This window comes from Gymnoscopelus braueri (genome assembly GCF_963280865.1).
Source record: "Gymnoscopelus braueri genome assembly, chromosome: 1".
In the NCBI taxonomy this organism is placed as follows: Eukaryota; Metazoa; Chordata; class Actinopteri; order Myctophiformes; family Myctophidae; genus Gymnoscopelus; species Gymnoscopelus braueri.
Window position 1 is genome coordinate 50,061,243 of NC_137603.1, and position 24,899 is coordinate 50,086,141.

Sequence of the window (24,899 nt, forward strand, 5' to 3'; positions counted from 1 at the left end):
CAGGAGGAGCTAGGTGTAATTCTTCCACACATGAGAAGTGAAGATGATTCTTTATTCAGAACTTACACACTGGGCGTCTGCAGCTTGTGACTTGAAACAGTTGCCACTGCTGTTGTTTCTGAGATGAGAGACTTTGTCCTACTCGTAATACCAACTGTCTGCATTTTGGATCATGTTTGAGGACTGGAGCTTTTGGAGGTCCAGCACGTCTAGACGTGTTGTCATCAGATTTAGTGTTCGTTACAGGATTTAAGCTTGTCAGGGGGTGCTGAATAGGAGGAGTAGGGCACTACATCCTCCTCACTGGCAAGCAAGCCAGTAGGGTACAACAGCAGTGGCAACATTGGTTTAACGAATAATTGCCTACTCTAAATTTAGGATCGAAGTGTATGTGATCTGGCTCTGAATAGGCCTTTGACGTTAGTAATGATACACTCGATTAAAGCCGAAGGTTGGTTTGGACTTGTTTCAGATTAAACCGAGAACATAGTGGACCAAGTTTCAAGGAGTTTGTGTCACCTGTAATCACAATGCCTGGGCCTGTTATCTATGTTGAACAGTGCCTAGGCAGGCAGCTCTGGAATTGTTCCAAGACCTGAGCATCAGACGAAGCCTTCTTAGATGATTTAGGAGTGTTGTAGGAGCAATGTATGCCATGTGGTAGCAGGGATGGTCTCAACCAGATCCACATTGTATTCTATCTCCTAAATCCATTGCATTCCCAATCTCATTGATATGTAGAGATGCTCTTCATACAGTATGTTGTTATGTTATGTTATGTTATGTTATGTTATGTTATGTTATGTTATGTTATGTTATGTTATGTTATGTTATGTTATGTTGTTATGTTATACTTATAACAAACAAATCATTAACAGGCCTATTACGCACAGTATAGACAATACACATTGAAACTGTTTCCTTGACATTCAAGGTTAAATAAATAAGACAACTCAAGCCAACTGACACCTTGGTACCTTTTTAGATAGGTCATTGCGAACGCGGAAGGAGCTTACTATGAAACCGTGCTCGGGTTGTGTGTGTCTCCGTCTGTCTGTGGCGCTGCCTGTGTGCAGCCGCGCCCCCATGTCACTCACGCTCTCATTGGCTGCTGACAGATCTCAGAGTGGAGCTTACTATGAAACCAACCCGATCGCCCCCCAAACACGGTGAAATAGCACGGATTGACAAACGGCAATTCCAATGCATAGATGACTAGGAACTCTGAAACTCCGTGCATAGGAGAACCATATCCCCCCATTAACTTCAATACGAGGCGGAGGCAGTCACGTGACTTTCTCTCTACGCTCTCCCCATCACGGTGAAATAACACGGATTACAAGTCCGTAAATACACAACACAACAATTTAAAAAAGACCAAAAAAAAATAATAGGGCTGCGTTCGCTTCCCGCGTTCGCGCGTCTTACTTGTTAATGTACATGGTAAACAACAGTGGTCCGAATACAGACCCTTGCGGTACTGTTGAACAGTTGCTGTTTCTCCCCATTGACCCTGGTACACTGTTGTCTCCCTCCCAGGTAGGACTATCACTGTAAGGCTTCTGGACCCCCCCCCCCCCCCCCACACACACACACACACACACACACACACCGTTAAAAGGACGGATCAGCAACTATAAGCTGGTAATTAGGGGAAAAGATAAACACAATTGAATTATAGAAAAATAAATCCCTGTGTGTGTGTGTGTGTGTGTGTGTGTGTGTGTGTGTGTGTGTGTGTGTGTGTGTGTGTGTGTGTGTGTGAGAGAGAGAGAGAGAGAGAGAGAGAGAGAGAGAGAGAGAGAGAGAGAGAGAGAGAGAGTTGTTTGGGCAACCTGATGAATAATGAATTGTTATAATCCAGCCCGGAGGTAAGAAATACAGAGGGCATCAAAGTACGCATAAACAGTGATCATGGGGAGTGTAAGTAATTAAGGACCACGGTGGAGGCATCCACCATCTGTATTTACTCTATAGGCGTTTATTACAGGCGTTCACTTCCCCCACCACTCACTCCCAGAGTTATAATCCTGTTAATTTAAAGATGTGTAGGTTTAATAGCTTTGGGAGTCAAGGTCATCAGTCAAAGTGAGATACTTTCCTCTGTAACTCTTAAACATACTGTAGAGACAATTTAGGTCATTATTGACAAATAGGAAGTCTTTCATTTGCCAACATGACATTTGACCTTGAGCAACCTTAAAACTCTAACTCAATGTCACGAATGTGCAAGGCATAACTTCACCTTGAAAGTTTGCGTGCTGTATTTTAACCATTAGTTCACTAAATCCATCCTTACATGGAGCACCAGGCTTAATGGTGGAGCAGAGCCAATCAGAGCTCACCTGGTCTAATTCAACCAATTAAGCTCTACTGCAGGGGTCTTCAATGTTTTTAAGCCCAAGGACCCCATAGCTGAGAGACAGATGAAGCAGGGACCCCCACTACATATTGTATAAAATTGTGTTGCAGATTAAAGTTTTTCATAGATTTCATAGATAGCTTCAGAGTTGTTTGACAGCACTTACTTGAAAAAGAAAAAGACTGAAAGGGTCGAAACGTTGTATCTGCTGTTTGTCACAAATAAAAACCTTTGGAGCATTCAACAAGTGAGTTGCGAGCCCCACTTTGTTCTTCTTTGACAGCACTGTCATCAGTGTTGTGTTGGTTTCATGTTAATGTGTATTTTCAGTCATTTAACCACTTCAATATGTGAACTTGACCTTTGGCTCTGTACTTGGTCTGCTCTTTTTCCCCTCTACACCAAACCTCTTTGCTACAAACGCCTACAAGCTCAAAACCCTCAAAACAAAGCGTGTAGATCTGCTATTTCTTGCTAAAGGGCTCCTCAGAAAAGGGATGCTAGGGTTCAAGTGGTTAATGTGAAAAGAAAATCCTATCACACGAAGATTTGGCAGCCCCCCTGTAGTAACCCTGAGGACCCCCTAGGGGTCCCGGACCCCCTGTTGAAAATCCATGCTCTACTGTATTTACTTTGTCATACAAGAAATAGCTCAAATAGCTGAGCTGCTATTGTCGTTTTTTGTTATTGCGATTGTTATTTGTTACTGTTGTGACTGAGGCTTATAAAATCAGTGTAGGCGACGGCGTCAGTCTTGCCAGTGACAGCTTGAATGAAAATTCTTTGTTTACTGGACTATTGAGTTGTCCTCAGTCAATTTCAGTTTTGGAGAATCACCTTGCAAATACAGCAGCACTCAATAATGGGCCTACATGACAATAGCATTGTGTTGCATGTGCTTTGGCACCCGATACATATGTTCTCAGGGTGGCTTTGGAGTGCAGAATCCAGTTTATTCACTAGTTTAATGAGCTGTATATACATTCTCACTCAGGCATTCATCAGGCCTAGCTGAGCCACAATGTGAGGACTGATGAATGACAATGAATGCCGGTTAATAATAATATTATGTTTATTGCATACCCATTACCTTATTTATTCATATAAACAATGATAAAATAGCGTTAACAACAAAAATACTGGCGTCCCTATTTTCCAAAGACCAAAAAAAATCCCCTCTTCACCAAGAGATTTGGTGTAGAGGGGAAAAAAGAGGGGGCCTAGTATGGACGATGGGGGACTCTGGTCAATTATGTATAGGGTTTTAAGTTGTTAACCAAAGAAGTGCGCTCAGTGGAGTGGAAATCTCTGCCAAGAGGCATGTGCTACCTCCATCCATCTTTTTGTCTTGTCCGGGGTATGTAAGGACAAAGTTTTGGAGTTATGTGCGTGGGGCATTGGGGAGATGGAATATAATACAGGACTGTCATTACATCATTACGGTACTACCAGAGAAAAGTAGAGGGGTTATGCGTGTCTATGAAAAGGCACGGGGCAAAGGGGAGATGGGATATAATGTAAGACTTCACAGCAAACTTAAATACGTAGATCGATAATGGATGCTGGGCCAAAAGGGCTAACATTGAGAAAAGTAGAGACTCCAGTTACATGGAGAAGAACCACTTAATGGTCTCAGGTTAATTTGTCTCTCTTTCAATATTGTCATTGATTTTTTACAAAATGATGTGCACATTACAGAGACACACACTTATAACAACATGCACAAAAAGAGAAAAGTGGTTATTTTCCATGTAGCTGGAGTACGGGCTCTACTTTTCTCAATATAATAGGACTGTCATTACATCGTTATGCTGCTATGCAGAGTGCACAGGCGACTGTACATGGAGACACATCTTTGTACAATAAAGTTTAAACACGTTGAAAAGTAGTGTGTCATGTTCAGAAGCTTGTTTCAGAAAAGCTTAATCACTGTCTGTAATTCCAAGGTGTAACACCATGATACTAAGCTTTATCTACATTATCTTTGCTGATCTGACAGTGATTAATGTTGTCTGAAGCATTAATATATTGTTGTCCCGGACACTGTGAGCCTAGTGGGTGTAATAGTCTATACGGGACAGTATGAGTTTGAGCCTCTGTCAGACATTCTCTATCACTTGCTCTCTCGCTCTCTCTCGCACACACACACACACACACACACACACACACACACACACACACACACACACACACACACACAATGAAATACACACCCCATGAAGCCTGGAATTCATGGAGATTCATTTGTCGCATTCCTAAACCAATAATTTGATGACCGGCGGGCGGCGGTGTCTCCGGTAGGAGACTCAATAGACCATATTCACACGGCGGCCATGTTTCTATGAAGTCAATGAAATTAGCCACCCCGGGTGGCGGCACTTTCAATGTTAAATTCCAATATGGCCGCCGTGTGAATATGGTCTATGGAGACTCTTTGAGTCTCCTATACCGGGGTCTGGGGGTCAGGACCCCCAGGGGGACCCCCTAAATGATTTTGGGGGGTCCCCAGATTGGCTTAATGTGCAACATTGTTTTCTCACTCAACAGTAAACAAACCGACATACAGTATAAGTGTATACAGGGTATCTGCACATTTCTAAAGTTGCAATTTAATGACTTTAAAAACCTTTTTAATACCAAATTGGCCAAATTGTCAAATATTATGTAAGAAAGAGGCAAACATTGTGAAAATAGCCGATCTACAAGCTCACAACGCCTCATAGTGAGGCGTTGTGAGCTTGTATTCGGCTATTTTCATAATATTTATCTGTGGAACCAAGTTAAACTAACTGTAATGCCTGTAATTCCAAGTGCTTGTCAGGGTGGGGGGTCCCAAGTTCAAATATGATTATTTTCCGGGGTCGCGCCCTGAAAGGTTTGGGAACCACTTAAGTAATTTATGAATCAGGAATAACTATACCCCAACCCACAACCCTATCCTCTAAAAGTCTAGAATTTTTTCCTAAGTGTAAGCCCAACTCCCCAAATCATTTTTAACCATACAACAACCATTTCTCTTGTGAGGGGAGGACTAGGGAAATGTCTATTTCTCAAATTCTATTATACTTGCTGGGACATTTGGCCCAAGTTATACAAGTATACACACACGCACGCGCACGCGCGCGCACGCACACGCACACGCACACGCACACGCACACACACACACACACACCTTAGCCGCATAACCGTTTCATTTGTCATCCATATATTCTTATTAGGGAGGTGCCCGTATAGGGGACATCTCCGTAACAATTGGATAATAGAGTGCCCCCCCCCCAGGGTGCATCTCTTGTGAAGAAAACGTGATGAGGCGCCCATGCAGCTCCTCATCATGTTCCAGTGGAGTAAGGGGAGGCAGGCTCTCAGTTCTGCTGCTAGAGGGACACCCCAGTTGACCCAAAATATGTCATTGCTATTGAACACATGGCCAGAAGAAGAATAAGTAAGTAGGCCTTGCCAAGCCATGTGGCCATAGGTCAGGGGCCTATCTCCTGTTTCTGTAGTGTATATCCTCCAGCCATGATGTACAAGTAAGTACACACATGACACTATAGTATGTCACAAGGACTTGTTACCCCCGATCCAACCCTTGATGCTGAGTGCCAAGCAGGGAGGCATTAGCTCCAATATATTTATAACTCTATGATTATGTCCCATTTCTTGTCTTTGATATGACCTGGCCAGGGAATCGAACCCCGACCTCCCAAGATCTCAGGGCAGACACTCTAACCACAAGGAAGAAGAAATCTACTCTTATTCTACCACCCTGACTATGCCCTACTGAGGAGATCTTGTGCACATCTTGTAGTTGTAGGCCTACCTGAATTTAGGCTAGGACCTAGCCGCTAGGTGCACAAGGCACAATAATAATAACAAATGTATTTAAAGTGCAATGTTTCGACGGTCTTCATCAGGCAAATGCCTGTACAGACAGACAGTTCACTCCCCAGCCCAACCCAATCCACTGACCTTCTTAAGTTAACTTCCCTTACTAATGGACTTAGAAGTAATTGAGAATACAGCTACTGTGCAATTGTAAGTTCACTTTTCAAACACTAGATGGAGCAAGAACACACCATTTTGGAAAATTGAATCGGTGATTGACACAAACCTAAATAGGATTTTCTGTTGTCATCTTAATGTTATTACTTTAGCAAGTAAGTTAAAATAAATAAATTTCTTACACATACATTAAGTAACCCACATCTTAGTGAACATTCCTACTTACTGTGCATACAAAGTTACATTCATATCAATGAGTTAGGCTTGTTCACAGCAGGTGAACACATGCAATATGCGCGTGCACGCACACACACACACTCACACACACACACACACACACACACACACACACACACACACACACACACACACACACACACACACACACACACACACACACACACACACACACACACACACACACACACACACACACACACACACACACACACACACACACACACACACACACACTTTTCCAGGTGCATCAGTAACCTCCCCCTTGGGTGGATACAGAAAGACCCAGGAGCCATCCCCCTCCTATCTCTTCCCACACAGACACGTGCACACTGTGTGCACGCACACACACTGATTATCTCACCAGCTCTGTATAAATAGAGGAAACTCTCCCTAGCCAAGCACAAACCATCTGGATCAGGAAGACAGTTAGCTGAGGCTTAACACAACCCTGACGTTTATTCACTTTCAAGGTAAGTTTGCTCTTAAGCTTCACCTATGAACCCTACCCACATTATCTGAGTCTGAACGCACTTTGCAAGTTCAGTTTGATATAAAATACACAAAACTGATCTGATTCCAAGAAGAGCTTTTTATAATTAAAAATAACTTCCACTGGTAAACACTGACGGTGCAGCTTTTGATATAAGAATGTGTTCTTATGATGTTCTTCTGTTCTTCTGTTGTAGCCTTCGAACTCTGGACCCATGTGGGTGTTGGAACAGATCCGTATCTCTGTGGATCAGAACCACTTTGCTTTCCCGGTGGAATACAGGGACCGGCTGGCTGACATGTTCGGTGAGAAAGCAGCCCACGGGAAACGAAAGACAACCTCCCTGTGTCCCAACATCATCACACCTAACACAATCCCTGAGTTTTTCATCCCACCAAAGATCACACCTCTGCAGGAGCTAAAGCCCTTTGAGTGGGGTAAATCCCTAGCTGCAGTAGCAAAAGGGACTCTATCTGAAAACAGCATTCTGGAGAGCAACACTGCCGCTAGAGAGTCTTTCAGCACTCACATAATACAGGTGGAGAATGTGGACGAGTTCCCTTGCAGCAGCGGCCTAAGTGATGAGGACAGCACCAATGCAGACCCCCAGAGCCAGGCGGCACTGTCACTGCCTCATTTGGCCAAGGCTCAGACCTGCTACGGCTTCTGCACGTTGTTGGAGAGCCCACACACTCGGAGGAAAGAGTCAATTTTCCACAATGACCCTGGAGCTTGCGGACTACCACTGCCGGCTCCCCGAGGCAGGGCCACCACCTCCACCTACTCCATGCGTCCTCACTGCAGCTCCTTCAGTCTCAACAAATTCACCTCCAGGCGTGTGACCTCCCCACGGGTGACGGCGCTGCACCGGCAGGGCACCCTGGACAGTGACACCACCTCCTCTACAGAGTCTTCCCCATTTAACTCCCCATTACTGGCCAGACCGTCCCCCAAATCTTCCCTCCTCAAATCCCTCGGCCATGACAGATTACTGTCCAGGACAATTAGGAAAGCCATAGTGTCCCGGAATGATTCTTTATCCACGGATGAGGGCAGCTCCACCGACAACAGCCCCAACATTGTCCGGAGGGCATCAGAAGGGCTGTTGGAACCTACCCTGCCCAACACTTTTAGTCTAGCCCCACCTGCTCTGTTCCCCACAGACTTGGTGCTGTACAAGGACAGAGTTCGAAAGGAGAGTCTGGTACCAATGGGGAGAGATGGAATGTTGCGTCTGTCAGTCGAGTACTGTCCCGACAACCAACGACTCAGGGTGAGACTCATCAGTGCGGAGGGACTGTACGGCATGTCTGTGGACCAGAAAAGCATCAACTGCAACGTCAGCGTGTGTCTTCTGCCTGGGAAGATACAGAAGCAACGGAGCACGGTCATCAAGAGGAGCCGCAACCCCATTTTCAATGAGGACTTCTTCTTTGATGGGATCTGCCAGGAGGACATTGGGAGCAGAGCTCTAAGATTTAAAGTGGTTAATAAGATGTCTACCATGAAGAGAGACTATATTTTGGGAGACTGTGAGATTTTGCTGAATAGTGTGTTAACGGCATAAACATTATTTGTAAAGGAAAGATGTTTCATATTTGTCTTTTTATACTTCCCATCTATTAAACAGTTAAAAAAAATGAATGGTATTGGAAATGTGAGTTCATTGAGAAAAGCGCTGTATCGGTGTGACCATATTCAAGCCACATTGAGAAATTATTATTTCATAATCAAAATAGTCTGAAGCAAGTTTATCTCTGTATTTATTACAGATTTAAAGAGGATATTATTTAGGGTATTTTTTTTTACAACCTAGCTCAAACCATGCAGTCAGATAAATAATAGTCTTTAAATGGGTACATTTTTTTAAATTGCTATTTTGAAACTAAGCTGTTGAATATGGACTATAGACTAAACAGACACACACACACACACACACACACACACACACACACACACACACACACACACACACACACACACACACACACACACACACACACACACACACACAGAGTAATATCTTTGTGAGAACTAAAATGTCCTCACAACAATACTAATATGAGAAAATGTACAGAAAGTGATGTAATTTTGCTGGTTTTGAGTCCACCACTGGTTTTAGGGTTAGGGCTTAGTTATTGTAAGTCATAGCTCTCTCTCTCGATCTCTCTCTGTGTGTGTGTGTGTGTGTGTGTGTGTGTGTGTGTGTGTGTGTGTGTGTGTGTGTGTGTGTGTGTGTGTGTGTGTGCCGCGCGCGCACGTGTGTGCGTGCGTGTGCGTGAGTGGATGTGTTTGTGTGTGCGTGCGCGTGCATAAATTAACTGAAAAGTAAAAGTAAAAAATATATATATATCACCTGGTTGATCCACCTAAAAAAATAAATAATTTGGGGATAATGATCATTTTGTAATGGAAATATGCCGTTTCCATGCAACTTATGGTGGTACGAACATGTCAAGACCAGGCATAGATTGTAAAATGTGGACTAGCCACGTAGCCAGTAAGTGGTTCCCAAACCTTTTAGCTTGAGACCCAAAAGAGAAATTTGATGTCTCCCTGGGACCCAAAATAGTGAAAATAGCCGATCTACGAGCTTGTAGATCGGCTATTTTCACTACTTCTTAAAAGTTACATGTGTGGAATTTATTATCTTTATTATTAATGAAAGATTATAATTTATATCTTCATGAAATTCTTTTGATTTTTTTTTTTAATTGTGAAAATCTTTTGAAACAAAAAGAGGGATATTTATTCGCGACCCTGAAATGGGTCCCCGGCCGACCCACTGTTTGTTTGGGAAACAGTCTATGGAAACAGTGGACAAGACTGAAGACTCAAGGTCCTTACACACCAAATATGCGAATATACGCAAAATTCGGACTCGTTCCGAATAATTAAAATACGCTTTTTCGCTTCGCGAATCTGATGTGGACGCTTGCATTGACTTTATAAGGTTTTTTTTTTTTTAAACGCATTTATTCGCATGAAGAATTCGCCCCGGTGTGTAAGGACCTCTTTACCCTTCTCTCTGACTCACTCTCACCTGACCTGACCAAACAGTTCAATGCCCGATCGATGCGCTCCGACAGGCTGTAGACAATAAGGTATAATCTATCCCAGAGCGAGTCGGTCACGGATAGAGGTAATTTTATTTCCCCGTAACCCCAACAAAGGCACAATTAATACAACGTAGACCACCCGTAATTTAAAAATGCGTTTTATTTTTTTTGATAGTGGAAAATCAGACCGCCTTTAAAATATATATTGTTTAAAAAGAGTAACGCTTTAAACGGCCAGACTTGGTTATATTTTAGAGCTGCCTTTTACGGCCACCGTCTCAGGCTTGCCATAATTGGTCGAGGCAAAAAAGAGCGTATAGGCTCCTGTCATCTTACACAGCAGGACGTGTAACCAAAGACAGTTAGTTAACCCGCTGGTGTTTTCTAGACCTAAACGCATGAAGCCTGTTGTATCATAGCAAAGGGCTCGAGTCGACACTGACAGCAGTCAGCAGCCATGGTGTTTGAGTCCATGGTCAGTGATCTGTTGAACAGGTTCATCGGAGATTATGTGGAGAACCTGGACAAGTCGCAGTTAAAGATTGGCATCTGGGGAGGTAAGCACTGAGCAGACAGACAGACAGTGATGCTAGCTGCTCTAGCTGGGCGTGTAAACAAACCGCCTCTGCTGCTAGTAGTAAACCCTGGTTCTTGTGTGTCATGCAACCATACAACAACACTGTCGTTTTTTTTGGCAGTGTCTTTTATATATGCACTGTCTGTCGTCCACGACCTTTTGGAAATGGAGTGTATACAACGCCATTCATGTGCAGGGCTGCCTGGTTGTGCAATGTTAATGAACTCTGGTCACAAAAGAGCCTGGGATGCATTGCAGCTGATGTCTACCACTGCACACAACGACACAGTTTGCATTAAAATACTAACAAATACTGTTGATAAGGTAGTGCTCCATATTCTTTATGTCAGGACTGGAGGTGTCACTGTTATATGAAGGTTTTTAGCCATGGATCACAAATATATGACAGTCATGTATCAGGGATGAAGGCTTTAACTCCAACCTTACAGCACACCTAGCCTTGGATCAAGACTATCATAGTATTCGATTCTGACATTTGCATAGAAACGAAAGAAAAAGTCAAGACTCGATAAAATACATCTATGATAGTCTTGATCCAAGGCTAGAGCACACCAATTCTGGTGAGGTGGTCTGAAGGGTGGTGGGGGTTGATTTGTACACAGCAAAAATCCTCAGTGTTGGCCTAATTTAACTCATGTACAAATGTACACGAGTTACTAATGGATAAATAAACCAGCACTGGGGATTTTTTACTGTGTAACAAAAACCTAAGTAACTGAATATCACTGGTCTGGACTCAAGACTTAACCTCTCTTCATCCCCAATGCAGGGCTGGACGCAATGGTGACAGGTTGCGGTAAGGATACACCTCTTGCCTATGAGGAAGTAATGATAACCTCATAGGCAAGAAGTGTCGGTTTGCATTGCTGTCAACTCTGACTCTGTACATATGACTGTTCAAACATATCAGCCACCTTTTCCTTAGTCAGTGGTAGAGATTGTTACGTTTACAAGCCCACTCAGTTCCTCATTCGATTGAACTTGTGAGAAATGTAACACTAGGTGTGGTCCATGTATACCAAACTAGGCCATTATAGTTCCCCACCAGTAATAGGATACCCCTGTCTTGTAGTCTTATTGTGTCTCCTTGTTGTAGACTTATAGCATGTTTACTCTATGCAAAGTACAAAGTGATAAATATATTGGCTGCAGCCCAAGTGGTATGATGAGGTGACATATTGTTGTTGTTGAAAATATGACGGAGTGACTTGGGCTTCTACACTGAGACTTCTCTTGTTTGAATTATTGTAAAGGGACCCCTGTAAGGGTAGGTAACAATAGTGCATAACTAAGCTGCCAAAAGCAAACTAACAGGTCCAACAGGAAGTATTATAAAAGGTTAGTTGCCTGGCTGTGGAATTCCCCCATGTATCTTCACTAAGCAAAGCTTAAGATAGCTTATTGACATTAAAGTGAATAATGACAGGACAGAAATGGGTTTACTGGTCATGAGACAGATACAAACCCATGATGACGTTCTCCACCTACAGTATGTTGTATGCACACACTACATCATCAGGATGCCCCAGACATCTCTTAACGTCTTCGATTACAGTTCTGTTCAACTCTATTGTTATGCAGTGAGTGACACAAAACCTTTCATTTGAACAACTTACTGTGTTCTGCAGTCAGTGCAACACCAGACATTGTTGTTGTAGCTCTGTCTGTGTGGAAACATAAAATAGATATAATTCCGCCTGTTTGCCATTGCCATTGTGGAGGAACAGTGAAAAATGTACCACCACTGTTAGGGAATGTGGACAAAAAGGCAGATTTACTGTATCAGTAATCCACAGCGTGGATTAGAGTAGTACGGTAAGTAAGTAAGTATGTAGCCTTGTGAATCAACGGTTCCCGAGCCATGTGGCCCATAGTTCAGGAGCCTCTCTCCTGTTTCTGTAGTTTAGGTGGCTTGATGTACAAGTGTATCCCCTGGCCATGATGTACAAAGTACACCCCTGGACATGACGGTACTGTATGTTGCAGGGACTTACCCCCAATCCAACCCTTATTATGCTTATTGCCCATCAGGGAGCCATAGCCATTTTTTGTCTTTGAGGTGGTAGAATAGTACTGTACTTGGCAGCAAATTGCAAAAGGAGGAAGTGTGACTGTGATTACATACAGTGACATAGCACATTGTTTAAAGGGGAAGAAAAAAGTCCCCCCCCCCTTCTGTGTTGCCTAGAAAAGGATAATTGATTGAGGTCATGTGATCAGTGACATACGCAGGGTGTACTTTTGGATCCACCCCCTCAGCCAAAAGTACAACCTGCGTATGTCACTGATCACATGACCTGATAATATCCAGTTCTAGGCAACAAAGAGGGGGGGGGGGACTTTTTTCTTATTTCCACACAACAGCTCTAAGGTGTATTAAAGACATAGTTCAATGTTGAAAATGAGTGGTCTTCCCCTTTAAGCCACCAATTTCACTTTCACTATTGAATATAATTGGATCTTGCATAGTGGTTGCTTTTCTGCCAAAGTCGCTCATATTGTAGGGTAGACTACTACTAACTTACTAAAACAACAACTATATTTGTAGAAAAATAATGACCTAGGACTTCCAAATGATGGTTAGTAACCTAAGGGTCTGGAAGACCAGAAATGAGAACTGAGCAGAATTTGTCTGTTCAACATAGAACAGAAACCGATATGGAAGTGTGTGTGTGTTTGTTGTGCTGTCTTTGGGTGATTATATTCCATAAGTTGCTGTGCATTTGTTTTGTTACATTGCTCTGTGTTTTTACATAATGATCAGACTGTACTGCAGGTCCAGGCTGCCCAAAGTAGGACTATCCATGCAAATCTGCCACCTATTCACCTATTCTAGATCCAATTGTGAGCATTTTTGTAAACTCATTTAAGAAGCTCTGCAGCACTGTGACTCATCCGTGTTCAAGGTGCTCCTGTTGCCAAATGTCTCTCTGTCCTGGGTCATAGAGCAACTGGTAACAACAAATTCTAAAGTATGTCTTGACTCCTTTTTTAATTTAAAACTAATAAAATGAATCTGGTTAGCAAGTAGTGAACACCCAACAAAGGGAAAAAATGGAAAGAGAGATTACAAAAATGCCACACTGCATCACATCTTTGCTGCTTTGATGAATATGGTGAATAGGGCAGGTGTTTGGCAAACAGCGGTAGGTTACTGCCCAAAACCTGAAATTGAACATTGATAATGTGGGAAACAAGAGCTCCATACAAACTTTTTGTAATCAATAATGGAAGAAAGAAATTAATTGTCATCTGTAAAATGAATAGTCTGTAAAATGTTATTAGTTGACAATCCTAGCACTTGAGTTATTACAGCTTGTATCCTATAGCAAAGACTGGAAAAACTCACAGAAATTCCTCCCTGTATCTTTGTAACAGTGTCTTTGTATATAGTTATAAAAGGGTGAAGACAGAGTACTCTGCAAGAGTCTGCATACTTAAAGCTCAAACAGTACATAGGCCTACCGAATAAATACATTTTATGTTACCTTTTGTTGCACAACATTTCAACAACATTACGTTAACGTTAGCAAGCAATCAACAGTGAGGATTACAAGGGTCAGATTTATAGTGCCTGGGAAGCCCTTGTCTATGACTAATTTGATTAGAGCCCTTTCTTTATATGGTTAAGCCTTTGTTGAAAGCTTAAAGGTCACAATGAGACAAGTGCATCAGTCTCGGTCAGGCGTACAATATTAGGGACAGTAAACAAAGGAGTATCTTTATAAAATGTTTGTGGGACGTTTGAAAACAAACTACCCCCACTGGTCTTCGTGAAAACTTAAGGAACCCTGAGAGCACTTTGTCTCATAGGAGGGAATGTTCTGTGTGTCTGATTTCCTAACATTGTTTTCTTTTTTCTATGCAGGAAATGTTGTGCTTGAGAATCTGAAAGTCAAGGAAAATGCTTTGGTAAGTGCTAAAGCCTGCAGTATGGGTAATTGTTCTGCTGAAATTATAATCATTCTCTGTATTTCGCTTTCATTGAGCCTCCATTTTAGAAAACTAGGTTTGGTTAGCAATTGATTTGGTCCTAATGCTAATTGAAAGCGCATGAAGCTCTTCAGCATGGCATTCTGAACACAGGCCCGCTTACAGCATCACAAGCCCCAGCACCTGCTGACACTGATTAGCCTATACAGTGCTTCAATGTCAGCCCATTTACTGGTGATAAGTTGTGATACTTGTTACAATAAATGTAACTCCTTAATTTAGAGTAGCCAATTATCTTTACTCCCCTTTTCTACCCAATTAAGTCGTTATGCCAATTAATTCCTCACCGCACACATTTCTATGCATTATCACTACTGTTTTATCCTACTGGCTCCCCTTCAAGTGAGGAGCCCCCACCGGGTTGACGTAGCGCCTCCGGCCAACTCTTCCCGTGACAGGTGCCGCCCCAGCTCGTAGGTAGCGTACTTCCCAGCCTTTTCTCATCTTTAGAGGAGAAAACCCTGGTAACGAGTAACGACCTGAAGCAGAGCGTGTCCATAGGACATGGACTTTCCCTGGAAGCTGTCTTTTTCGACCAGGAAACACGGGTTACATGCGCAGGAATGTAAACAGATCTGAGTACTTTTGGTACTTTCGGTTGGACGCTCTCAGTAGCATGTCTCACTGCACGCTGTAGTGTATTGTATTTTAGTTGACAGTTTTTTACTTCACTTATGATTTGTTTGTTGTTCATTGCTTTCTGTCTCTGTTTACTTTCTTACAGAGTGAACTAAATGTCCCATTCAAAGTCAAAGCTGGACAAGTTGGTGAGTATTGAGAAATCTCATGTGGACATGTTGACCTGTTCCCCTATGCCTCCCCACTCCCCAGGGGTGTGTAATCATGTCGATCTGGTTAATCATGTCCCTTCCAACTTCTCCCACTCACAACTGATGCTTGACCCCGCCCCCTCACTACCAGAGTGAACTACACACATGTTTTTGGAGATAACGATATCCACCAACAGCCATTATGCTTATGTCCAGCATTCATTTTTAGACTTAAACAACTGTCATTCATTTTCACATTGTATGGAAAAAAAATGTGTATCATGTTTAAAGATCAGTGTAGTTTTTGCTTTTTATCTGTATTGATTAGTTTGCACAACTAGCTACACTCACACAGACAAAAATTGTCCTTAATTAAAAGGAAAAAAGTATCTATATTTCTAACCTGGCTCTCAAACTCCTTACTTGACTGTTCCAGTCCTCACATTAAATGCAATCTTTTTTTGTTTTTTATGTTGATCACAAGAAATGTTTATATTATTGTTAGTCTTTTACAATCCTTACTCTCTCTGAAAGAAGGATTCAACGAGTGAATGTAGTTACATTTGAGAGGAGATCAGACTTATGACGTATGGGAGGCCTAACAGTGCTGTTAAACAGCCACAACAACTTCCCTTCACAATATCATTTTCATGTTTTGGGGTGTATAGCTAGGCTACTAAGACTGGCTCAACCGGGTTTATACCTATAACTATATTGTTCACCACAGTCATTATAATTGTGGTATGGACTCTGCCATCCACTTAAGTTAGAATGATTGAAAACATATATATCTTCATAGTTATAAGTGCATGGTGTGTGAGACCTTGTTGTATAACAGAGGAAGGAAACGGATCACCCATTTTATGTCGATGCAAACTCAAGCAGGGGTCTATACATGGCCCCCTCCCTTTTCCCTCTACACTACATCGGCTAATCTGTTCACCAAAATTAGCCGATCTACATCCTTACAAGGACCGTCGTTACAGAGCTTCGAAACTCACAAAAAGGGGCTCAGATAGCTTTGTACCTACCTCCATCAGACTGCTGAACATCTAGGTCTGGTGGAGCGCCACCCCCCCCCCCCCTCCCTCCCTCCCTCAAGCACGTTGGACTATTCCTTCCACCTGATGGACGCTAGTAGTGTACACGCTAACACATAGGTTGCAATATAATATATAATTTTTTATCATGCTTTTAATTTTTATCATGCTTTTAAGTAGTAGTTTTGAATGTACTTTGTGTCTTTTATAGTGACATAGGTATATATGTATTGACTATATGTATGTTTGTCTTTTTAACCACTGCACAAACGAAGTTCCGAAAGGAAAATAAAGTTGTTTGAATTGAATTACAATGTGTTGCTCTGCGGCACATTGTGACCTTGTACTGTAGATTGGCTATTTTTGCTGAATGTTCACATATTAAGACAAGGGTTGCTAGGTTCATCTGGTTAATATTTATGTCTGTTTCACTGACTGGTATTGTTAGGACCCAGGTTTATTATTTAATGTAAGCTAATGGAAGAATGTGTTGTTGATGAATAAGTCCTTGTGTTATAAAATGTTAAGCCATGAAATAGTTTTCTGTGCAAAAGGGCCACTATGAGCACACACAGGACATAGCAAAACAACCTATTGCAGTTGAAAAATGCAAATTGCGCAATTGTACACAGTTTCTACTATTTTAAGTCTGTGATGGAGTTCTTCTCAAATAAGATGTGTTCAGCTCAATGGCAGTTTGACTGGGATCGAACCCGTGACCTTTTGATGTAGAGGATCAAAAAAGACAAACGATACCAAGAGGGATGGAAGATGTGTGTACAGTTTGTTCATGCACATGCTAAATCCATTCATTAAGTAAATGAATCTATTGTTATCCTTGTTTTCATTGTAGGAAAGCTAACACTGAAGATCCCCTGGAAAAACCTCTATAACGATGCAGTAGTCGCTACATTAGATGGGCTGTATCTGCTTGTGGTCCCTGGAGCCAGTAAGTACTAGAAACTCTTCCTTACTGTTCAAACTTTACTATAATACTTTGTCTAGATATTGGCTTATACATTTGACCAAAGAACCTGTACCTGATATGGTACCGACCTAAAAAGAAACATCGTAAAGGCTCATTCGTGCTCGATCCTGCTGCCTCTGTATGGGGGGGGCTGTATGGTAGTGTCCGGAGGAGACACCTTACAGTGGGTGCTTTCCTTTCATGGCTACACATTTTCCAGACCGTATCAGAAAGCAGCAGCATGTGCTATGGAGAACACCGTATGGAGTATAGAGTTTTTTAGTGATGCGCGGAGCCTCGATATCTGCTCCATATCCAGATCCTCCAAAACCACTTGAGTCGCCAGAGCTCCTATTTAGCGTTGCCTCCCTCCATACAGAAGATGCCGGATCAAGCATGAATCAGTCATAAAGACGAAGTTGTGGTCTTGAAATCCTTGATTTCAAGTTCAAGAATTGTATTTTTTATTTTCTGTCTGTGTTACAATATGTGTAAGTGTAAAGACTGAAAAAGTGGATATTCTTAATATTTTCTGTTTCAGCCGACTCACAGTTGTTAACGTGTCCTTACAATGGTAAGAATGCTCCAGAGAATAGAGAACTGCTTACAGGTGGTGGTTAAAATGTGGACAAATATCTCGCCCCCAAATTGTACCTTTGCTATAAAAATGTTTTCATTTTTTGTGACCGGCTTTACCATCTGCAGTCAGAAGTTGCTGGCGCTCAGTTGTTGAAAAGTACTATTTAATTTTAAAATCTGAAAAGCTGTCTAGTGGCAGTCAATACGTACTGTTCATATAAGGGATTATTCAGACCACTGCAATTTTACTCCAATGTTCTAATCCTTCAACCTTGTTATGCTTCCATCGTGCGACAGTGTTGCGTGCTGAAAATAGCCTATCTACAAGCTCACAACGCGGTGTACAGTATATGTGACACGTTGTGTGCTTGTAGATTGGCTATTTTTGCTGTGTGACCCTGTCGTACGACGAAGTATACATCGGGCTTAAAACGGATTTGTCTCCTTGTGAATCTTTGGTCTGAACTAGACTTAAGATATACCACTGGAGTTCATACATGAATTATATAGTAATAATTGAGTAAAGTAACGAATAGTAATGAATAGTTGGTTGTTTTTAGTTTGTTGGATGTTCATTGTTTTTGATGTAAAGCGTCCTTGGGTTTATGAAAGGCGCTATATAAATTCAAGCTATTATTATATAGTAGGCATCTCTCAAAAGCTGAGAACCATCTTGTTCTTCCAGCAGGACATACAACTCACAGGTATCTAGTTTGAGAGTGGTAAACTGCCGCACTTGGCCGATCACTACCCAGAAAAGTGTTTGACCAGCATCCCACAAAGGCACTAAAGAAATATCCCATCAGCACTGAGATCCCCAAGTATTGTGAGCCTAAACTGTCATTCTGCTGACAGTTTGCAAATTTAACTAATGATATAGCCATATCTAACAGCAAAACAACCCCAAATATTACGGCCCTATTCTCCTTGATTTGGAGAACCACTTCAAGTTGGTGGAATAAAATGCAACAAAAGCCTATGTTCTTATGGTGGGTATTCGTCCTTGTTCATTAGGACCATTACTGCTAACTCGGCTGTACCAGTGTACCACTGCTCTCAGACAAACCTAATAACCTATCAATTGCAGTGCAGATAGTAAACCTTTATTTAACCAGAAAGTCACACTGAGGTTAAACACCTATTACTAGTTAGACCTGGCTAAGACAGAGCCAAAGCAGTATAGAATTAACACACAAACAAGCAAAACAACAACAAAAAGTATGCAACAATCACACAAACCAAAGCAGATAAAATACAACTTAAAGCAGTGTATCCATTACCTTTCAAAATCTGGTAATAAAATTAGGTGTTCCAGTGATATTTGACTGAAAATGGTACAGCTAGTCACCTTTCATTCTGTATAGGTAGTAACTGTATAGTTTTTGCACAGTATCCAGTGTAACCTTTCTTGGTTCATTTCGGGCTTGCCTTGACTTTCAGAAAAAGATTGCTGCTAGGTTCTCCAAACTATTATTCTATCTTGTGTAGGTTCTTCTTGAGGTTTGGGCTTTGTCTTGTAGGCCTAGTATGTATTTTATTTCGTTTTGAGCCAAACAGGTACGTTTCATACACCAACCAATACTGCATCTCAGAAGCCACAGTTAGTTTTACCTGCCAAAATACGATCTTTAAAACAGAATATGATCTTGGGTTACTGGCCCAAGTGCCACAGACAGTGTTACCAAAGACTAACCTTGTAACAAGGCAGAACAAGACAAAGCCATTTCCTCAACCCTGTATCTATCACTATGATGTTTGTCAGTATGAAGCACTTTAATGTATATCTACTAACAACCACTGGCAGATAAAGGATTGATAACATGGGATAGTTGTGGAGTTTTGCTTTTTTTAAATCATTGAAATGTTTGTCTAGTGTAGATGTCACATTTATTGCTTTGGTTTTATTATTGTTGGGCATTAAGAGCACAATGTGGTTTGTGTATAACCTGTCAAATACAGTCCCTCTTTCCAACTTTCCCTGATAAAGTGAAGCCTGAGGGAACACAAGTAGATTTAACGTCCACACAAATTCACATGAGATGAGTTAAGACAAAACTTTAATGATTAAGCTAATTAGAATCTACATAATCTATCAGAATATTTTATACTGCATAATACATTGTATGAAAGAAGTGCCATTGGTTACTAGAGAACATGGTACATGAAATAGTCAATTTCAGATAATGTTGGATTGAGTATTTAGTATTTTCTAACTTGAGTTAACATAGGATAAGATAAGATGCTGTAGATTTTCTGACGTTCGTTAGGATTTGATTGACTAGACAAATGCAGATGTTTTTCTAAACAAGTAAAAAGTTACCTTTAATTGTAAATTGTTATGGTCCTATAGTAGTATTTATTCATAACTTATATTGTCTAAGCCCCTCGGTGGGATGTCCATGGGTCTCAGCTTGCAGGGATAATGCAGACTGGCGATCAATGTTAACTTTGACTTCTTACTGTACAGTATATCTCTTGTAGATAGTGTCAAGATGTTAGAATATTAAAGTGAAAAGAAGCGAGTTCGCTCCCTTAATCACTTAAACCTACATACTTAGTTGACCAGGGTCATCCACCAGGGGTCTATACTTGGTGCCCTCCTTTTGTCCCTCTACACCAAATCTCTTCGCTGAAAAACATTCACTGAAAATAGTCGATCTACAAACTCACAAATGCGTTGTGAGCTTGTGGATAGGCTTTTTTCAGTGAATGTTTGCTTATTTTCCCCAAAATGTTTGCCTATTATGGCATGCGTAGAATAGGCATTCTTGGGTTCATGTGGTTTAACATCAACTGTCTGTGCTGCCTTTGAGCAAGTCATCTGACTGATTTGCTCCAGTGGAGCCAACAGTGGAAGACTGTGGTTGTCTTGGGCAGCTGCCAGGAGTGAATGTGTGTACAGCAGCTGTATGAATGTGAAGCAGGGTGTTGCTGAGAACAAGCGTGTGCTTCCGAACACAATCATGTGTGCTTAGTGACAGTTCCTGGATAAATAAAAGGGTAAAAATAAGCAGAGGCAGAGGGTAATGCATTCGTTGAGTACAGTGTCTTAATGGAATTCTGACTGCAGGCAGGCTGCCGTTCATAGATTGACTTCACCGAAATACACTCAAGATAAAAAGTGGGCCTTTTTCAAGAGAGCTGATGTATTGTTTACTCCTCCTCAGGGGGAAATGTTCTAGTTTAGTGAGTATATACTGTACTGCAGGCTGTATTACTTAAAGGAACGTACATGTCATTGTGTGTTCATATTATGGATGTGCACGCCTGCGCGGCTAGTCGTCTAGTCTAAACGGTGCTGCCCCTACAGAATTTTACTATACAGTATATATAGTTGTTTTTTATATTAAATAAAATATATAGATATATTTTTTATTGAGAGATTTTTCTTTAGATGTTTCAATTTTGCATACAAATGACTGTCATATTTGAGCGTGCGATATACACTCTTGAGCATTTTGTTCCCATTTCAGAGTGGGGCTGCACAATTGCCTAATGTTTGATGTTGTACTAACAATTATTAATCACAGTTAATGTTAATGATGATCTTGTTGGGGGCGGGGGGGGGTGGAATTTATATGTTCTCATTTTCTTACTGCATTTGTTGCTCATTGTGCTTATTGGTGTCATAGATTTGATCAAATGGCATGTGGCAATGTCCTGGACTGGGTATATTAAACGTTGTGTAATGGCGAGGAGATGAGGGAGAGGTGCAACAGGTGACCAAATAAGGTGTTTGAATTAATTGCCACGTTTGACGATTACATAATTGTGAAACACAAAATCACGATTGTCCATTAATTTCGCAGCCCTAGCTTAGAGTGGGACGAAGATAGTCTTAGCACTGAGATGCTCCCGTGAAAGCGAGCCCTGGGTTTTATTCCCGTTAAGAGATTGTTAAATCTAAAGGTCACTTCCCAGTCTGGTGGTTGCCTAGCAGCCTGGTGGCCAAGGTGCTCACTCTGGCCCTTTCGTTCAAAGAGGTGAATAATGCAGCTCAACAAGAGCTTTTCTTCATCGGAAATCTACGTCTAAAAATAGTATAATTATCTGCACTTTAATATGAAGTTGCTGGATTTTCTATGGAGAATAGAGCAAGGCCAATCTGAATATTTAGCTTCAAAGTGTGCGCACGCAAGGAAATCCCAGAAAGCATTGTAATACATTTTGAATGGTCTATTTTAGTTGTTACTTTGCACAAAAACATACCCCCCCCCCCCATCTCACGATGCATAAAAAAGTCACGACAAAAATGAATGAAGAAAGTGAATTTGATAAAGTCTAAAATAGTGTGAAAATGTACAATAAAACGACAAGATGAGTTAGCTGAATAACCCTGGTTTTAATCAAGACATTACAAGATGAGGCAATTGATGTCCTCCTGAGACCAGATCGTACCTGTAACGCTAATGGCTCTGGTGTGTGTATCTGGACAAGCAGAACATTGGTGGGTGACTGAGCAAACAATGTAGTCAGTCTTTCACAGTTGGTTTGGCATGGATTGAGGTCTCTCTGCAACACACAAACACACACATGCATGCACAGAATGTACAGTAGGAAATAGGAAGAGGTTTTGTTTTCTGTTTTTATGAAGACCCCACAACCACAACCTACATATGTCTTTTATTGTTGCTAATTTCTAAATTTTTGTACAGGAAATCGTGTACTTTTGCCCACATGTATAAATGCATGTACATGCATCCGGATAAACACGCATACGTAACTCTGTGTCCCTTATCAGACTCAATTGCCATAATCATGAGCCATGTGAATGTGTTTTGGGCTGTGGCTAGACTTGTCCATGCCTTACTAATGAGCCTGTGGCTGTAGCAGATGGTCTCTAGCCCTAATATACATGAGCACTCTACAGCATAGTGCACACTGGTCTGGAACATGTGCACACTGCAAAAAAAGAAAAGAAAAGTCTATTTTGTTTAGTTTTTCTTAACCACACCCTATTGTGGCCATGCATTAAAGGCGAAACGTTTTATTTAAAAATTATATTGTCAAAATAGCCAATCAACAAGCTCATGGCGTTGCATTGAGAGCTTGTAGGTCATCGCATGGCAATGTGTTGTGAGCTTGTAGATCGGTTATTTTCACCATTCATCATACAATGGAGTATATAGGGGTTAAGTTAAAACCAATTAATAAGTTAAATCATCCCTCAATGGTAAATAATTTGGTTCTGAGCCCTTCAACATTTTAAATAATTTTCCTGAACCAAATTAGTTAGATTGGTATCAAGGGAGTCTGTTGATTCAAGCACACGGAAGCATTTGCGTAAATTTGTGAAATTTCACTTAATTGGTAGATATATTTTCTATGACTTGTATTCAGTTTAAGTGCAAGTTAAACATCCTGTAAGGTGGAAGCGTTGTGCTCTATATGTACTTACAGTACTTGAGCTTTTGCTCTATACTGCAGCAAAATACAGTAAAATATAGCCATTGAATGGGCAGTTATTTTTATTGCTTTACTGGCAAGAACATTGCCACTCATGCTGAACTAATTGGTTCGTTGCATCACATCATGTTTGTTCATTATGAATTATCGTGTGTGTGTGTGTGTGTGTGTGTCAGAGATGTCCACGAGTCTCTGAGCTCGAGTCCGAGTCAAGTCTCAAGTCTTTGAGGCTCGAGTCGAGTCAAGTCTCAAGTCTTTGAGGGTTGAGTCGAGTCGAGTCCGAGTCAAGTCTCGGGTCTTTGAGGCTCGAGTCGAGTCTCAAGTCTTTGAGGGTTGAGTCCAGAGATGGGGACTCGAGTTAGGGACTCGGACTCGAGTCGCACTCGAGTGGCCAAAAACGAGACTCTCGACTCGACTCTGACTCGCCCCTCAAAGACTTGAGACTTGACTCGACTCGAGCCTCAAAGCCTTGAGACTTGACTCGACTCGAGCCTCAAAGACTCGTGGACAATCTTTATTTTATGGACAAATAAATGAATGAAATGCCCAAAAAACTTCCACTCCCCTGTCCCCCCCCCCCCCCGCAAAGAAACCTCCGCTCCAGTGCGCGCTGCGCGGAGCCGGCTTCAGTCAAGCTGTTTCATGCTGCTCATTAACGTAAAAATGGAGAGGCGAGCGCAACAGCTGCTATGTGTGTGGCCGCCGCGGCCTTTCATCATAAAGTTTAAATATAAAAACTTCGAAATTAAACAAATATGTTTAGCTCAGAATCAGCTATATAACCTCAGTTATCTTGGCATATGCTTACATTTTTTATAAGATGGTCGGATCATCTGTGACAGCACGTTTAGGAAACATCGGATTTTCATTTCGTTAAACCCAGCTGGGTGAATATTCAACACTTCACCACGGTAAACGCTACGCTCATGTAATGTTCACTGCATAAAAGCTGTGGTTCTCAAACCTTATCAGGCCGTGACCCCCCAAAAGAATCATATTTGAACTGGGGATCCACATTTAGACAGTTTTTTGGTGCGCAACACAGCCCTCGTTTAAGTGAATTGCTTTCACCTGCTCTGCTGTTGGACTGCTGTGCGGAGTCGAGTGTGCGCAACAGGGCATATCTCCGCCAAGCCAGGGTGACCTACCCAGGCCCATGAAATTCATATGCAGGCATAGTAGCCAATTAGAATGAAATCTGCAAAAACTGACTCATATACTGATACAGAACCATATTGGCTATATATTATCGCTGTCGGGTGGAAATCTTGTATGTTCCTTTTTAATTATTATTTAAAAACAATTAAAAATCATGAAAATAGCCAATCTACAAGCTGTAATTATTAATAATTAAGAAATACTATATTTTAAAGAGTGAAAAATCAACTAAAGT

The 24,899-nt window shown here is 41.5% G+C and overlaps 2 protein-coding genes across 4 annotated transcripts in view; both read left to right on the forward strand.

Annotated features, from left to right (window-relative positions):
• Nucleotides 1–7,013: 7,013 nt before the first annotated feature.
• Nucleotides 7,014–8,661, forward strand: LOC308088978 (C2 calcium-dependent domain-containing protein 4C-like; the record flags this gene model as incomplete). Its single annotated transcript, XM_080433559.1, has 2 exons — nt 7,014–7,074; nt 7,291–8,661. Exon 2 carries the CDS (start codon nt 7,309–7,311, stop codon nt 8,659–8,661), a length of 1,353 nt encoding a protein of 450 aa, XP_080289685.1. The 5' UTR covers nt 7,014–7,074; nt 7,291–7,308.
• Nucleotides 8,662–10,498: 1,837 nt separating this feature from the next.
• Nucleotides 10,499–24,899, forward strand: part of vps13c (vacuolar protein sorting 13 homolog C) — a 101,392-nt gene continuing 86,991 nt past the window's right edge. For 2 of the 3 annotated variants that reach the window (XM_080434799.1, XM_080434800.1), the window contains exons 1-5: nt 10,499–10,710; nt 14,620–14,663; nt 15,469–15,511; nt 17,408–17,503; nt 18,063–18,095. In XM_080434799.1, the coding sequence (XP_080290925.1) occupies nt 10,611–10,710; nt 14,620–14,663; nt 15,469–15,511; nt 17,408–17,503; nt 18,063–18,095 (316 nt within the window). In that variant the 5' untranslated portion in view covers nt 10,499–10,610. The remainder of the gene's footprint in view (nt 10,711–14,619; nt 14,664–15,468; nt 15,512–17,407; nt 17,504–18,062; nt 18,096–24,899) is intronic. The other variant, XM_080434801.1, reaches the window with a different exon arrangement.